The sequence below is a fragment of the Pezoporus wallicus genome, unplaced genomic scaffold, assembly GCF_028554395.1.
Source record: "Pezoporus wallicus isolate ANWC-B61680 ecotype Strahan unplaced genomic scaffold, APGP_CSIRO_Pwel_v1 contig_4309, whole genome shotgun sequence".
Classification (NCBI taxonomy): Eukaryota; Metazoa; Chordata; class Aves; order Psittaciformes; family Psittacidae; genus Pezoporus; species Pezoporus wallicus.
In genome coordinates, this window is record NW_026638191.1 from 3,014,362 (window position 1) to 3,031,072 (window position 16,711).

Sequence of the window (16,711 nt, forward strand, 5' to 3'; positions counted from 1 at the left end):
CGCCTCCCGAGCTCCTTCGGGAGGGATGCTCCCGGGAGGAAACCGCGCGGGAGACCGGGAGCAGCGGGGTCCGCCAGCCCGCACATCCCGATGCAGCCATCCCTGTGCCGGGGCAGCGCTCAGCATCGGGGTACCGGGCGGAAGGGCTTCCCGGGTGGGAGCGTGGAGCGGCATGTGTATTTATTGGGGGCTGATAATTAAATGCATTAATACATCCATGGCGGGGACCGGGAGCGCCGGACCTGACGGAGCGGAGCGGGAATGGGGACCGGAGTTGAAGGGGCAGGTGCCGGCGGGCAGTGTACCGCCAGCATCACCTCGCAGGGTCCCCCCAGTATTCCCTCGCAGCGACCAGTTGGCTTTTTATCCAAACGCTGCTCTCCGGGGCGGTTTGGAGATCTCTGAGCTTCCAGTCCCTATTGCCAAACCCGGGATCCCAAAACCTGGATCCCAAGCCAGCTCCACCCCAAATGAGGATGCTTCCTCCCGGTGTTGAGGGCCACCGAGCAAACTGCGTTTGGCTGAAAGTCCCTTCCCGGCCCGCTTCCCTGCCTGCTGCTGCAAGGGCACCGGGTGCAGACTTGTGTGAAAGGCACTGATTTACCTCGAGCATCCCAAATCCCTGCAGGCGCTACACAAGGCAGTCCTGCTGCCAGGCATGTTTAGTGGTGGCCCGTGGAGGGCTCTGCACATTCATCCGGGAAAAAGAGAGTTAAACATGTCTCAGGGCCTTAGGTGTCATGGGAGGGACCCCCAGTCTGCCCCATCGTTGTGATTAAAGCCTTGGTTATTACTGATTTCATGGGTAATAAAAAAAAAAGGAAAGCAGCTTCCTTTCCACCCAGAAGCCATGTTTCGGAGCTCCAGTGGGTTGCAGCTTGCAAGCTGTCAGCAGCTGTATGGTGTCTGATAGAAAGGCCCCGGACACCTGGGACACACTCTGCTTTTCTGCCTTTCATCTCACCCGGACATAAGACCTCTCCCGGTGGGCTCCTGGTGTGGGAAAGGTGCAGCCAGGCCAGGGCTGAGGGCTGGTGCTCTTGCAGTCCCTCACTCTTGATTTCATGCTGAAGACAAATGACATTAAAGTACCTTAATTGCAGCCTCTTGCTGACGCCAGCAGGTATCCTTATGGAGCCCAGACCACTTCCTTATTTATACAGTAGAGCTGGGAAATGTGTAACTGCTGAGGAAGTGCATTTGGGAAAAAAATGGCACTTGGGAAGCACTGACTGGTTTGCCTTTGACTGCAATGGGGTGAGAATTGCTGGTGGTGATGATGGTGGTCATGTGCCGCCAGCAGCAGAGGTTATTTCCCCCCTCAACAGCACTAACACAGGCCAGTGTTGCTGATTTCAGAAGGGGTGCACACCAGGTGGATGCTGGTGATTCCAGAAACAGAGCTGCCAACATTTCTCCTTTGATGGAATTGTGCTGGTGGGACCCTGCTTGTCCAGCATAATGCTGTGTTGCCATTCACAGGAGCTACCCAATCCTTTGGATTTGAGTCTGAATTTGGCTTGAATACAAGCATTTACTTATTTAGGTAAACAGAACAAAGCAAAAAGTGCATTTTTTTTTTTCTTTCCAATAGGTAAAATCTTTTTCAATAGGCATATCGTGTGTCTGGGCATGACTGTGCTGCAGTATTGGTCTGCTCAGCGCTAAAATTAGCTCATGTGGACAAGGGAAGCCTGGGATGACTGCTTGAATGAGATGAGGGGCAAAACAGGATGGATGAAGGCAATGGACAAATGCAGGAGCCAACGGAATCTTTTCATACTTTGTACAGGTATAGCCAAAGGCTGGATAGGGATCTTGCAGGGACCTCCTAGGTCACACGCTGCCCTCCCTTGCTTTTGCAGTCATATCAATACATCCCATATGTTTAAGCAGGCTTCATGCTAGGCTTCTTCTGTGGGTTCTGCTGAAACCCATTCCAGACCTCTTTGCTCTGAAAATCAGGAATGTTTTCATCCCTAGCCTACATCTATCAATGTCTTCTTTATAGCTCCACAACTTTCAGCTTGGAGCTTTCACAAGGTTTTCTCATGCTTTCTCCCCTTCCACGTGTCTCTCAGTAGCAATTATATCCCCTTCAGCCCTTGTTCTGGTAGTCTAAGTTTATCATAAGATAAATCCTCCTTTCTTTGACTGTTTTAGTCATCCTTTATCACACCAGTCTCAGTTCCTCTGAAAGACAAGGGAGAAGGTTTGCAGGGTAATGGCTGGGATTTCAGGCTTAGGATCAATGGGACTTTTGTTTGGGAATCCAGTTTGGAGGGCTTTTAAGAACATATCTGATCATCGCAGTGAGCATCTCAAAGTTTGGAGCTCAAGCCTGTTATTCAGCTACAAAACAACAACTGCTGACTCCAGGAACTTGTATGAACATTTATAATCACAGGAGGGAATCTAAGAGCCATTCAAACAACAGATACAATTAGTAACGAAAGTGGCTGGGATGCAATTGTTATTATGCAAGTCAAAGAGAAGGCTGTCACACATGAAGGATGCTGCCAAGAAAGATGCATTCAAGTTGCAGAGCCATTCTTCTCCCATCTGCTGTCCGAATTCTCTTGCAGTCTCTCCAGATCTATTCAGGCTAGTTGGGCGATCTGAGTTTAGACTTGCCATGGGACACAGCTTTCTGCCAGGATGTGTTAGATCTTTGCCTTGGTCCAAAAGGGATTATATTCTGGTTCAGAGTGTTTCCTGAGCCATGATGGAGGTTAGAGCAACAAAGCAAAGCAAAGTTGTCATTACCATCTCTTGGAGCCAGAGAAATTAGAAGGCAGTTACAGCAGTGTGGGGATGTCTGAAGCTGCACAAAGGCTTAGACCAGCCCCCAAATTGGAGCATGTAATTGGATGGTGAAATCTTCCTTTGCTTTCCATCTGGGTCTTCTTCAGAGCGTGCCTTTGGAGAGGGGAGTCCAGCATGGCTTGTGCACTGTCTGTGGGGCATCAGTTGCCCTGTGAACAAGCCCCATCGTGTGCAGTGAACAAGAAACTAGCACATCACATCTGTAAGTCATTTACGAAGATGGGAACGATGAGCTGTGCACACAATAGAGTTGCTATTAGGCCTGTCGATCCTAATTAGAAAAATACATCTCAATTAAAATTATTTATAAAAAGAAATCACAGTGACCCTAAATCAAATTATTTGTGAATGGGTTTTAGTCTCCCAGATCAGTTAAAACTCCTGTGTCAGTCACTGGACGTCATCCAAACTACATGCTGAATGAACAACATGTCTGCCAAATTCCAATTTTTTTTTCACCCTCGCCCAGTTTGGCACAGGACAGTTAAAGTAATTTTTCTGAATATCTTTCAGAACATCAAGCAACTGTGAAATAACAATGGAAGAGCTTGGCCACGGTTAACTACAGCCCTCCAGTTGTAACCGCTTCTCTCCAGAGAAGTCACTTTGGTTTCTTTGATGCTCCAGTTGAGCACTGAGGCTCCCTGCAGGGAGACTGGCTTCCAGGTCTTCAGCAGTGGGGCACAGCTGGATCTAGGCTGACCTTGGGTACAGCCTAGATCCAAGGGTTTGTGTCTCTCTGGCCACCTGCTACAGACTGATATCCTGAGGACATACCAGCCATTCCTTGCCCACAACAGCAGCCCACAACCCATGGTGAGCTGTACAGATGCCTCTTCTGCTTGCTCTTCAGGAAAAAAGCAAGAGGAAAAAAGGGAATCAGTGACTGCACAATGGCAGAACAAGTTCTTGTTTCTTGTGTCTGCAAAGATAAAGTGCTAATTCTTGTAAGCACCACATGAAATCCCATCCAAGTGAATTAAGTTTGGAACTTTTCATGATGGCTTGTTCCAATTATGCAGTGTTTTCTCTTTTCTCTTGACTGGCCTGCAGGTCTCCCTGCTACCCTTTTCTCAGCAAGCTGGCTTCCCCTTCATCAGTTCTTTCTCTTTTTGGCCATGGAAAACTCTGCGGTGTCATCACCTTCAGGGAGCGAGGATCCTGGCCAGTTCTTGGTTCTCCAGCTCCCCACATAATCCAGTAGTGCTGGCTGCTGTTTTGTTGAAAACTAGCAACAAATGGCCACCAAATTCTAATCTTGTTCAGTGTTCAGTGACAAAGATTTACAAAACCAGGGCTTTCTGCTCCTTGCCTCCTAAGGAGGAGTAAGGAGTAGAGCCCAGCATCATGTACAGTAGTTATCAAAGGTTATGCAACCCCTAAAAGTTACAGTGCCCTGGCCTAACACCAGAGACCTATCCCCATATGGACTGGGCTACGCTCACCCTGCTTTATAGCAGCTTACCTTCCAGATCCAGCTGGCTTGCTTTTCTCTAGTTGAAGCAGTGCAATGCCTGTTGCTGCCTTTCCCTCTTCCCATGCCCAGGGCATTGGCTGGGAAGGTGCTTCTTCCCCAGGGTTGTGCAGGAGAATGGCCATAGCTGGCTTGGTGGGAGAGCTGGCTTTGACTCCTGGTGCACTACTTGGCCTTTTATTAGGATGAGGACACTCCTGTATTTTTGCTGTACAATTCCCACTGTCCTCATGCTGCCTTTCTTGTTTCTCCAGAGCTGTGCCCAGATGGTCTTGGGATACTGTTCCTACAGGCATGACTGGAGGTCCTTGACTTGTATAGCTGTGCAGCAAATCAGCTGAGAGTCTTGCTCTTCTTTCCAGACCTACGGAGGTGCTGGGGTCTGTGGGCTGTGAATCCATCCTCATCCATCCAGCTTCTTGCAGGCTGGTGATTCTTTCCCACTGCTTTAAACCGCATTTCCTTAAGCATGGAAGGGTGTTGGCAGTTCCCAAATCATGGACTAGATATTTTACAATCCTTTGAAATGATTTTGTGTGTTCTGCAGCATTCAGACGCCCTGCTGAGAGACATGCAAACCCATCATCTCACCCATCATTTCTCACCACTTTAATATCAGGATAGTACCCAGGTGCCGGCCCAAAACTGCTGATCAAGTAGTTTTCTGTCTGCAGTGTTGTCTCAGTGGGAGCATTAACTTGTCACATCATTGACAGAAATTTCCTCTATCAGTTCATGTCCCCATGTCCTTGCTCTGCTGTGTCCAGAGCAGGAAGGGACGCCAAGGTGGAACAAGTTATTTTGTAAGAGCAGCTCATGGTTGAGCTTGTTTTTCAGCTTTCTGCCTGTGTGAGTGGAAGACAGGTGGCTGCCCTGTGGAGACCTCTCCCTCCTGGACCATGGTCTGTTGCTGGTAAAGCCATCTCTTCAGGCTCTTTATTGCTGAGCCTGTTGGGTGCCTTGAGGTAACTGGCACTGGAGGACTGGTGTAGCTCTGCCACAGCTCCCGGTCAGAGCTGCCATGATTCATCATGGCCAGGGAGGTGTGTGAAAAGGACCTTTGTGCCCCGTGGCTTACAGCGGCCAAACTCCCCACGGGGCTACCTCATCCACCAGGAATATTGAAAAATAAATTTGTCTTGTTGGCATCCTGTAACTCTAATGAATGTTCCAGGTACCATCCCTGCAGTGAGTTTGGGGTTTCATTGCTAGCACTTTCCAGCCCTTATTACCTTGTCCCAAGCAGTGGGATATTTCCAGTTCAGGAGTCAGTCTTCCTCATGAAGACTGCTGTCCCCCCACACTGTTTCCCATTGCCCCACTGAGAAACTGCCTCTCCCAGCTCCTAGCTGGCATGTTTCCAATGTGATGCTGCACTTGAGCAGGTAGAGAAGTAGAGGTTACAACCTTGAGGGTCCAAAGCTGAGACAGGGCTGCCTCCCCACTTCCATCCCTCCTCGCTTTTCAGCAGCGTGCTTGTACACACAGAAAACGCAGAAGCAAGCTGTCATTAAAGACCATCATCTGGGGCCCCACTGTTGGTGCCATTGTCCAGATCATGCTGCTGTCCCGATCAGCACCCTGTTTATCCCTCACCCAATGTCTTCTCAAAGTACCAGACAAGCCACTCCCTTAGGGCAGCTGGGATTTATGAATGTACAGCAAGTTCCTCCTCAAGTCCTTTACTGCATGCAGCCCTGTTCACAGGGAGCAAGGTTGCTTATGGGGCTGGGGCAAACAGTTTTGAACTGAGATTTTTTTTTTCAGTTTTCAGGAAAAGAATGCTTTGAATTGTTTTTTATTTTATTTTATTTTGTTTTATTTTTTATTAGTTTTTTTTAATTTATTTATTTTTTGTATTCCAAACCAACACTTTAGCAGGTCTTCCCCCACGTTCAACCAGAAGGGATGTTTCACAGCTCTATAGGAGCATTGGGATCCACAGTATCACGACCCTCCCTACAGAGGCCATGCAAAGGATGCTGCAAGACAGGATGCCAGTCCCAAAGGCTTTCTTTTTCCTTTTAAAACTATGACTTTTAATACAAGTTTTTCTTTCCTGTGTAGCTTAGGGATATGTCCCTTGTGACATGCCCCACCAAGGAGACTTTGGCTCTGTTGCCTCTGTACCTGCCCTCCAGGGAGTTTTTGGCCACCATTAATTCACCCTTACCATCCTCTCAGCCAGAATAAACGAGATCACCTCCATTATCCCCCCCTCTGAGTCCCTGTCCCCAACCCAGCGAGCATGTATGTGTGTTCCTTTATTCCCAGCATTTCATGACAGGACAGAGTAGGCAATGACAGCATCGCCTGGCCAGGTAAGCAGTGTTGATGCTTGTACACCATCACTCCTGCAGCAAGCAGAGACTCCCACGGAAGCACCTCTCTTGGCAGAGCTGGCTGGGCAGCTTTCCCAGGCGATGAATTTTGGATGAGGAAACACGATTTGTTGTCCCTAACTTTGCAGGGTTAATCTGTGTGTGGTGCTGCTGCCTGTGTCCTCATCCTCGGCTCCAGCCAGGACGTGCACAGCAAAGGGCTGAGGAGGGAGCTACAGACCGGCAAAGAGCCCGTGGCCGTCGCTCCGTGGATATGTTGGGGAATGTCGCGAAGTGCCTGCGGAGGGAGGCTCTGGCACATGCACGTGTGTGCCCACGGATCATAGCAGATGAGCTGCTCTATTTGTAACCTCCCACTGCTGTTGAACACTTTGCAGGGAGGAGAGGGAGCTGAAAACTGAAACTTGAGGCTCAGATACTTAGAGGGGCTTAGGAGCCTGATTCAACCCATCACTCCCCAGCACAGCAGCAGCTCATGCGCCTCTTGGGCTGTATTTTGCTTTCAAGCTCAGCACAGAGTGAGGCTTCCGTGCTCCACCTTGGAGCCGAAATAATTTTCATTAACTCATTGAGAAAAGGAGACATAAGGACACAATTAAACTGCAGAGTGCAGGATTACACTGTGATATGAAGCAAAGAAAGAAAAGCAACTTGGTCTTTGGTTTTTAGTCTGCATCCCTTTACCTGTGTGAGGACAGTGGCAGTGTCATGGTGTGCCCTGTGGGTAGGATCCAGCTACCTGGGCATCACAGCAAGGAGGGTGCACTCAGGACCTTACTACCTAAAAGCCTGATGTCCTGGCTGGATAGTCCAAGGACTCCAGTGGACTCCAATGGCTCCAGTGTGCCCTGGTAGGTGCAGGATGAGAGGCTGGTATGCCAGGAACAATCAGATCTCATCTCCAGGTTTTCCTGCCCCTCCCATGCAGCAGCCTGGGCACAGACCACCTCTCTCCCAGTCCCAGCTCTCCTTCCAAATGGCAAGATGGCAAGGTGAGGGATGAGGCTCCATCACCCCTTCAGTCCTTCTGGCTTCCTGCCCAAACTGCTAATAAAAAACTGTTTCCTCAAGTCTTTTTCATAATGCAGAAACTTTTCCATAAGGAACTGGTTCTGAATCCACCAACTGGTGGTGTACACTGGTGTAAATGTGGTAGTTATTTAATACACAGGGTGAGTGTAGGGAGGTTATGCAGACAGAAGGGAAAAGGGAGAAAAATCAGAAGCTGGCAGAAAAAACAGTTATGGGGGAGAGTCACTGGTGATGGCCTGGAGACTGGGGACTGCAGTGCCCAGGAGCTGAAGATGCACCCTCATGCATCCCTGGCAATGTTCAAGGCCACGTTGGACAGGGCTTGGAGCAAGCTGCTCTAGTGGAAGATGTCCCTGCCTGTGGCAGGGGGTTGGAACTGGATGAGCTTTAAGGTCCCTTCCAACTGAAACCAGTGTGAGATTCTTTGCAGGGAGCACAGACAAGAAGTGTTGTCTCCTGTCCATAAGCTTTCTGCTGATGCCTGTATCTGCCTGTCTCACAAGAGGAGTCCTCTGGCCTGGACACGATGGGCAGTGATGACGTGGCAATTGCTCTTCAGAGGCAGGCTCCCCTCTGTCTCCTCCATCCTGAGTGGTGTGAAACCCTCCCAGAACTGGAGCTGCTAATAAATGTATTATGTGCAGATGTACAAATCTAAGAAACAGTGTGTGTGAGAGGCACGGTGAGCCCAGGCTGTATAGGCATGCATCAGGATGATCAAGAGGCCAAATGAGGGTGCTAAGGTATGGACTGAAACATCTGATTGGAAGGTTGGGAGGAAAAAGACAAGGCCGAATTGTTTATATTTTGTCTTCATTCATCATTCCTGCTGGTGTGGGTGGACAAGGAGTGAATAAGTTTGTTGGGGAGGGCAGCAAATAAGAAACACTTAATTCCTCAACGGATGAGTGGATTTTTAATTCCTTGCACCTGGGTTAATATGGCACAAAGAGGCTTCAGGGAACCCTAATAGCTTCTCTGCCCTGGGAAACCACGTGTTCTTGGCTTTTCTTCCCCTGGATTGCCATATGCCCAGAGAGAGCAGGTTTCTTGGGATAGGTTTAATTCCTCTAGTGAAGCACTGGGTTGTCTTCCAACAGCGAAGGTGCCCAACTTTTCATTGGACTCCTGAGGATCTCACAGCAAGCCAGTAGGACAATATTCTTAGAGCTCAGGGCAGGAGGGGTAGCTTCAGTGCGCCTCCATGCCATCATGATCTCTTTCTGGGAGAGGCAGCACTGGTGACTACAGCTACATCCCTTGGTCCTGCCCCAGCTGGCACTGGTCCAGGAGGTGACATTTATAGGCAAGAGATATGGGAGCAGAGCAGGGAAGGAGTAAGCTGAGGAAACCACGGAGACCATGGCAGCACTGCTGGTGGAGGACTCCTGGAATGGGTCTTGCTTTCCTTTTCTGCTTGTTGGAGCCTTTGACAGGCCAGTGGAATAGATTTCAGAGGTCTCTCTCCATCTTAGTCCTTATCTACCTGGAAGGACTGCCAGATATGGTTTATTTTGATCATGGTCCTGCTTAGTCAGTCTGCAGATGCCGTTTTAGAAGAGCTTCAGGGTTCCCTGAAGTGTGGAGGGACACAGGGATCCTTAGTGGCATCTCCTGGGACACTACCCTTTGTGACATCTGTCACCAGGCAGAGCTCTGTGCCAGGAACTCCTTTGGCAGAGAGAAAGAGACCTGAGAAGTGATTTGTCTTGCAAGCAACCCTGTGAAATTGGAGGAGCAAAACTAAAGGTGAATGAAAAACCAGCCCCTGCAGCAGTCGTCTGAGGGGTATAAACCTCTTGGAGTCCTCCAGGAAGGGTGGGATGTGGGCTGAGCTCATCTCCATCTTCCTTTCATGGTCCAAATATGATGGGTTTTCACAGCAGGGAGGTAGGGGAGAAACAGGCTTTGGAGAAATTAAAGCAGCCAGGGGATGAAACAGCTGTTTTCTGAAATAATGGCTCTTCATGAAGGATCCCAGCTGGTGCCTGAATGCAGAATGAGCTGACTTTGCTGGTTGACAAAGGGAAAACATGGAAGATGAAGAAATAAAATCCCAGAAGGGAAGTAGTATGGATGGGCCAGAGACACAAGTATTCAAGAACTGCATTGAGATGGTTTGGTGCAGAAAGGTCTGGCTTCTGGTTGATGACAGACACAAAGCCTCTTTACTGAAAGGCGCAGTGGATTTTGCAGAATAGGGAAGAAGCTGGGAAGTGTTTAAATTCGCCACAGTTTTGACCATCCTTCACAGGGTGAAAATTTGAAAATGTCAGCATTGAGCCTAAGCAAAGATGATGTCAGATAACAATCATGGAGGAGACTCTGAGACCAAATGCATAGCAGAAGAGGTCACAAAGATGTGAGAGCTGGTGATGCAGTCACAGTGAAATGGGGATAAGGGTCTCTACTCTGATGAGCAGATACGAGAGCTGCAGGGAATGTATCTAGAAGCAAAGGGTGAGATTTAAGAAGTTCTATTTGGCAAACTGGTTGTGGAGCCCAAAGGTTTTTATTCATCTGCCCATGCAGATAGAATCAGTGCAACTCCCTGACCTGCAACAAGGCACAATGCTTGAGCCCCAACACTGTTGCTCGTCTGAGATCTTTCTAGAAAGCTTTGAAAAGAGAGGCAGTGGATGTGCCATCCCTTGAGACATTCCAGGCCAGGCTGGACATGGTCCTGAGCAACCGGATTTAGTTGAAGATGTCCCTGCTCATTGCAGGAGGGTTGGACTAGATGAGCTTTGAAGGTCTCTTCAAACCCAAACTACGATTCTATGGTGATGCATGGTACAGCCCAGAGGCAAAGGATCCTGATCACTGCCTATGCCACCAGGCAATGCTAAGCCTGGGAGGGAAATGTTAGGGAAGGATGTGACTCAGTATCACCAGCCCATGGGCATGCTAGATGTAAGCCATCACTCTTCCCTGTGCACTTTCCCATCAACAAAACCATAGCACCTCCTGCCTGGCTTTGCTGCCCTCACTGGGTAATGGTCAGCCTTGTCCCTGCACACTTTGGGCTATCTCCCTGTGCATCCCCATCATCCCCCAGGAAACACAGCCTCCAGCCCTGGAGTATGAATTAGGACCTCCTCCCTCCAGCTGTCTCTTTGAGATCCGTAGCGAACGCAAGCATGACTTGCAGGCAAGCATAAGCCACCTGAAAGCAGCAAGTTGAAGAAGTTCTTTGGCCCCTTGCTGGTCTTCTCCCTAATAAACAGAACTTCTCCTAGAGCCCACAAAACCTGCTGTAGGGCCAGGGCACGACAGGCAGCGTGAGGGAAGGGATCCCTCCCCTCTAAGTGGCATTTGGAAATCCCAGCTGGAGGTTGGGTTGAGGTGGGACTTTCCAGCTAGAAAGACATTGACAGACTAGAATGAGAGCTGCAGAGGTCAGGGGATGGAGGTTAGGAGATCTGGGAAAAGCCTCATTGAGCTGGCTTTGTTCAGCTTGGAGAGCAGGAGGTTTTGGAGCTGCTGGTGGCCATCTCAGAGAGGTGGTAGAGGGGCAGAGGTGGGCAAGACATGACAGGCACAAGCTGAAGCACAGGAATTTCCATTAGGGATAAGGAGAAGCATTTTTCACCATGAAGGTGGTCAAAATTGGAAGAAGTTCACCAGGGAGGTTCAAGCCTGTGTTAGGCATGACCTGGAGCGAGCTACCCCAGCTGGCCCTGCTATGAGCAGGGGCTTGGACCACACACCTCCTGAGGTTCCTTGCCAACCTTAGTTAGCCTGTTACTCTGTGAACAGGGTCAAGTCTTTGCAAGGCAATTGAAGAGTATGTTATTTAGGCTTTATTCTCTGAAACCAGTGTTCAGATTGGGCTGGTAACTGCACCCAGGCCTTGCCTTATTCATTTCATGTGCCAAAATACCCAAGGACCTACAGAAAAGAATGATTTTCCATTTATATGGGAGAAGCAGCAGGGAATGGTAAAAGAAATTCAAGCATCTCTGGTGATGAAGACTAGTTGTCTTCACAAGAGCTAGGCTGAACAGAAGGAAAAATACTGCTACAAGGAGATGTGGCCAGTGCCTTTTTATGAGGCCAAGTGTCCTTGACTCCAAAATGCCCCAGAGACAAAGAAACCCCTCACTTTTCAGGACTGCCCCATAGGCTTCACAGGTGTTTTGTGCTGAATTTCTCTCAGTGATTGAACCACTGTGGTCCCACTGGGATTTCAACCTGCAAGCAGGGAGAGGACAAGGATTAGCAACTCAAATGCCTGGGAATTAAACCATCTTTTCTGGTGAGAGGCAGGGTAGAGTAGGAGAGCTCCAGATCCAGTCATGCTGTCCAGTATCTCCTTCCCTCTAAGGCAGAACCTGTGTTGCTGTCTGAGCAGTGTTAGGGATAGGGGAATTTCCACAAGGATTTGTGTCAAAAACAGAGGGAGGTCAGGTGGTTTCCCTACTCCTTCAAGCAGCTTCCTGAATCCAAAAGACTGTCCTTCCATCTGCCACTGGAAACACTCCTGGTCCCTTCTGCCTCCACCTGTGTTCCTCTGCAGTTTTGCACTGTCACCAAACAGGGCAGGAGAGAAAGCTTTCAAAAACATCTGAAAACAGCCACAGAGAATCAGAGTCAGCGAGAGAAAAAGCACACAAGAAATGCTCCCCAAGCCTTGCCGTTAACACACTGTGCTGCTTGTGAAGCATCAAGGTCCTGCAATGGCAGAGCTGCTCAGAGAGCTGTTATCCCCCTTGGAGAGGAGGAAAAGCAGCTAGCTGGCAGTGCCTGTGCTGGGCACAGAGCTCTGCTCCCTTCCCATTTTTCCTGATGATTCTGGCTGCACTGTGTTAAATGGGATCTTGCCTTCTGTGTTCCTCTGCTCTCCCTGATGCACTCCAAGAGCTGGTGCTTTTGGGGTGTGCTGAGGGATTCTCTTGAGGCTGTAAAGCCACTGGGGCAGGAGCCGTGTCCCTGCTTCCAGTCTGTGCTCCAGCCCTCTGCCTCAGGCTGAGCCCGGCTTTCTGCCTCCAGGTCACCTCCACCGCGGTGGGACTATGGCCCCTCCCTGCCAACGCAAATCCTGTGCAACAACAACTGTGAAGTCCTCTGCTGTTAATTTAGCACCTCAGATCCCTTCCACACCGTAGCATCTGGGCGGTGAGGCTTTGTGAGTACAGATGCTTCAGGATCAGCTTGGAAAAATAAATTGAAATAAGCCACTTTTTGGAGATTAAACTGACTCCTCCTGGAAACCACTGCAGGGGAAGAGCACTTGTTTATTAAAAAGAGACAGCAGGCATCAGGGCATGAAAGGAGGCTTTGTCTCCTCAGCTATTACCTTACTCCATTTGTCTCTGGGTTAATGTCTTCTCTTCTTCAGGTGCACAGGGGATCTCAGGCACAAATCTCCCCGCTCCATAAAAACATCGGGAAAATAGGACCCCCCCCCCGGCTCCTTGGCCCTGCAAATCACGCACCTGCAGCCTCCCCCAAAAGCGTGCCTTTTTGATGGCATCTTGGACAGGCGACTGGGGGCCTGGCGAGGGGCTGGCTCCACGGCTGAGATGGAGACAGCACGATCTGCCTCCATCCCCGGGACCCCCAACGCTTCAGGAGGCGGGATGCAGGGATGCAGGGATCCCCTTTGCTGCAGCGGGCATCCCCGAGGCGGGGGGAGTCCCGGGCGGGGAATCACCGTTTTAGGGGGCAGGTGGGGGTCAGCATCCCGGAGGAAGGGGCGGCGGTGAGCGCATCCCACCTCCCTCGCTCGGAGGAGGATCCGCGCCGCTCCGCGTCGTGCCGCTCCGCGTCGTGCCGCTCCGCTCCGCCCCGCCGCGCCCGCCGCGCCGCAGCCCCGCAGCCCGGCCGCCGCAGGGCCGGCGGGGAGCGAGCGGTAGCCGGCGGCATGAGGCGCGACCCGGCGCCCGGCTTCTCCATGCTGCTCTTCGGCGTTTCCCTCGCCTGCTACTCGCCCAGCCTCAAGTCGGTGCAGGACCAGGCGTACACGGCGGCGGTGGTGCTGGAGGGCAAGGTGCAGTCCGTGGGCCCCCCCGCCGGCGGCGGCAATGACAGCCGCGGAGCCGCCGGTGCTGCCGGGGGGGTTTTGGTCAAGGTTCTCGACCTGTGGCCCCTCAACAGCGGCGGGCTGCAGCGGGAGCAGCTCATCAGCGTGGGCTCCAAGGCTCCCTGCTTCAAAGTGAAGCGCAACCACCGCTACATCTTCTTCCTGGAGCCCACCGAGGAGCCGCTCGTTTTCCGCACCGCCTTCGCCCCGCTCGACACCAGCGGCAAGAACCTCAAGCGGGACGTGGCGCGGATCCTCTGCGCCGACTGCGGTACGGGCCGCGCCGCGGCGGCAGGGGGGCGGCGGCCGGGGGACGCGCGGGAGCGGCGGCGGGGAGCTGCCGCGGGGCGACGGGTCCCTACCCCCGGGGCTGAAGAGGGGTGCCCGGCCATCACCCCCCGCCTCACCGCCGGCCGGCACCGGGAGCCGAGCCTGCACCGGAGACCGATGCGCTCCACCGGGCCCGGCCACTACGGCCGCGCTCTTCCCCCGGGCTCCCGGCTCAAGGTCCTGCCCCGGTCCCCCGGCGCCGTGCCAGTAGCGCAGCCCCGAGCCCCGGGGACAGGCCCACAGCCCGGCTGCCTCTGCGCCCGGGGCCGCCGGCTGTCCTTCGGGCGGTAGCGCGCTGGAGCCCTCGTTCTCGGCGCTTTTCCAGCGCCCCCCGCCCCGGGTGCCGTTTTCCCCTGTTCGCCCGGGTGAGGGCAGGCGGCTCCAGGTCGGGAGAGCCGGAACCGGCGTGCGGTGGTGGCTCTGCTCGCTCTGCGCGCATCGGTGCTGCCTGATGTGCTCCCCGCCCCGGGGCATGTTTACTGATGAGGAGAGGGGCCGTTTTGCGGGGTTGCAGGGCCGGGGGCTGATGCTGGCTCTCGAGGTGTGCCCTAAGTGCCGGGAAGTTTTTCCTCCTTCAAAATAACGGCCTCGCGGTGTGAAGTTGGGGGTTTCTTTTGTTCGTTCAGTGCGTTTAGATGTCTCCTGACAACGCACTGGCGCTGCTCTCCTGTTGTGTGCATGCTGTGTTCTGATCCTCCACCACCTCCGTGAACGCGATTATGAAATGACTTCCACCGGGAAGCGTTACTCTTTTTGCGCCTGGATTTCCCGTGCTGTCCTCCGGCAGGGCGAATACCTGCGATGGGCTGGGCTGTGGGGGACCGGGCAAAGACAATGACTGCATTTTCCCAGGGTTAGGATCTGAGCTGACAGAAATGCCAGGCTGGCCCTTGGTCCAGCTTGAACGCTCAGATACTGTGTCACAGAATCCGGAGAAGGCCGGTGTTAACCCGGGCAGTTCCAAGTGCTGCGCCATGCCATTAGAAATGGATCTGAATCTCTCGTTTTCGGTGGATTATGAGGATATGACCCATCCCTGGCAGTATTCAAAGGCAGGCTGGATGGAGCTTGGAGCAACCTGCTCTAGTGGAAGGTGTCCCTGCCCATGGCAGGGGGTTGGAGCGGGATGAGCTCTAAGTCCTTTCCAACCCAAACCAGTCTGTGATTCTGTTATTCTATGATATACAGGGCATATCTCCAGGGAATCCAGGTCCCCCAGTCAATGACAGCACGCTGTACTTCCTCATCAGGTTAATTGGCCTTTTGCCTCATTAAAAGCAAAGGGCCTCATCAAGTTATACTTACCTCTGTAATGAACACACGAGTGTTGTGGTTGTTGTGTTAGTAACTAGGTGTTTCTGGAGTGAATACTTTGCCATCAGGACTGCTGACCCCAGATTTTGACAGCCGGACCTGTCTCTTCTTCTAGTTATCCAAAAGATAAATTTAGAAGATGTGTTTCCTGGGAGAAAGGTGGAACCTTGCGTATCATAATATGTTGTTGAGGAAAATGGGCTTGGACTGCATACGAGAAAACTAATTTGGAAGAAACTAATTTCATGTGCATCTGTATGTGGGCCATCGTGAACATAATTTGTGAAGTAGCTGTTGCAGAGTTACAAAAAGGGGAAATGGGGGAATTTCTTGGTTCTGTGGTCTCATCATCTGATGAAACCACAGCAAATGGCACGTGGCTTTTATTGTTTGAGTTTTTTAAGCAAGGATTTCGAACGCGCACATCTCTCAGCAGCAGGGTATGACTTTAAGAGGAACAGAGGCTGCTCCATTGCTTCCTGGATCAGGCCCAAAGTGTTAACATGTAGGTTGATGTAACAACAAGTTAAGGGATGTCATTGTGCCTGTGACACCCTCTTGGAGCTGATGCTTTTGTCTCTATATTTTTGATGGTCTGAGGAGGGTTCTGGGCTGAGGGGCTCTTGCAGGTTGTTGGGAGCATTGTCTCAGCAGGGCTCTGTGGCAGAAGGAAAATAAGAGCTGGTGGTTGGGAACTGTCATAACTGTGGTTTGGTTCAGTGATGAAGATGAAACAGGAGCCTCAGCCTGCTGAACTTGTGGTTCCCTGAGCACTCCATGCTCTCGGTTCAGCTGAGAGGTGACTGCTGAAGGTGACATTCCTGGCAGGAAGTTCTGATTCATAGCACCCAAGCTGATGGAAAGGGAGACTGGAAAACCAGGCCATAGTTGCCCTCTTGCTCCTTTGTTTCTGCTGGGAGGGGAGATCTGGAGGGGTACAGGTGGCTGAGTACAACTCCAGAGTTGGGAGGGGGTGAAGTGTGCAGGCATGATGTGCACTCTGAGGCACAGCCAGGCTGCAGCCTTGTAAGGGATACTATGAAGTCAGGGAGCCAGGTGATGGGTGGACTTCTGGGTGGATGGAGAGGGACCTCATAGCTCTGATCACTCCAGTCCCCCCACTCCCAAAGATGGAGGCCTCGCAGGACCATCTTCTCCCTACTCTGGCTCCGTGCCTGGGTCTGTTTTCAGTGATTCATCCCCTTCTCACAGGCTAAGATGCTGCGTGTCCTCTGCTCTCACTGCTTGTCGAGTCCAGGATGAGTGGCAGGATTAGGTGTGTGGTCAGAGCATCACTGTGTCTGTCTCTCCAAGGAACAGTTTCTGCTGCTTTCACAGCTTGTTTGGAGGAGAGAAAGAGGGTGGTGA

The 16,711-nt window shown here is 51.6% G+C and overlaps 1 protein-coding gene across 4 annotated transcripts in view; it reads left to right on the forward strand.

Annotated features, from left to right (window-relative positions):
* Window positions 1–13,478: 13,478 nt before the first annotated feature.
* Window positions 13,479–16,711, forward strand: part of NRG2 (neuregulin 2) — a 152,183-nt gene continuing 148,950 nt past the window's right edge. For all 4 annotated transcript variants that reach the window (XM_057409887.1, XM_057409886.1, XM_057409888.1 and 1 more), the window contains exon 1: window positions 13,479–13,970. In XM_057409887.1, the coding sequence (XP_057265870.1) occupies window positions 13,541–13,970 (430 nt within the window). In that variant the 5' untranslated portion in view covers window positions 13,479–13,540. The remainder of the gene's footprint in view (window positions 13,971–16,711) is intronic.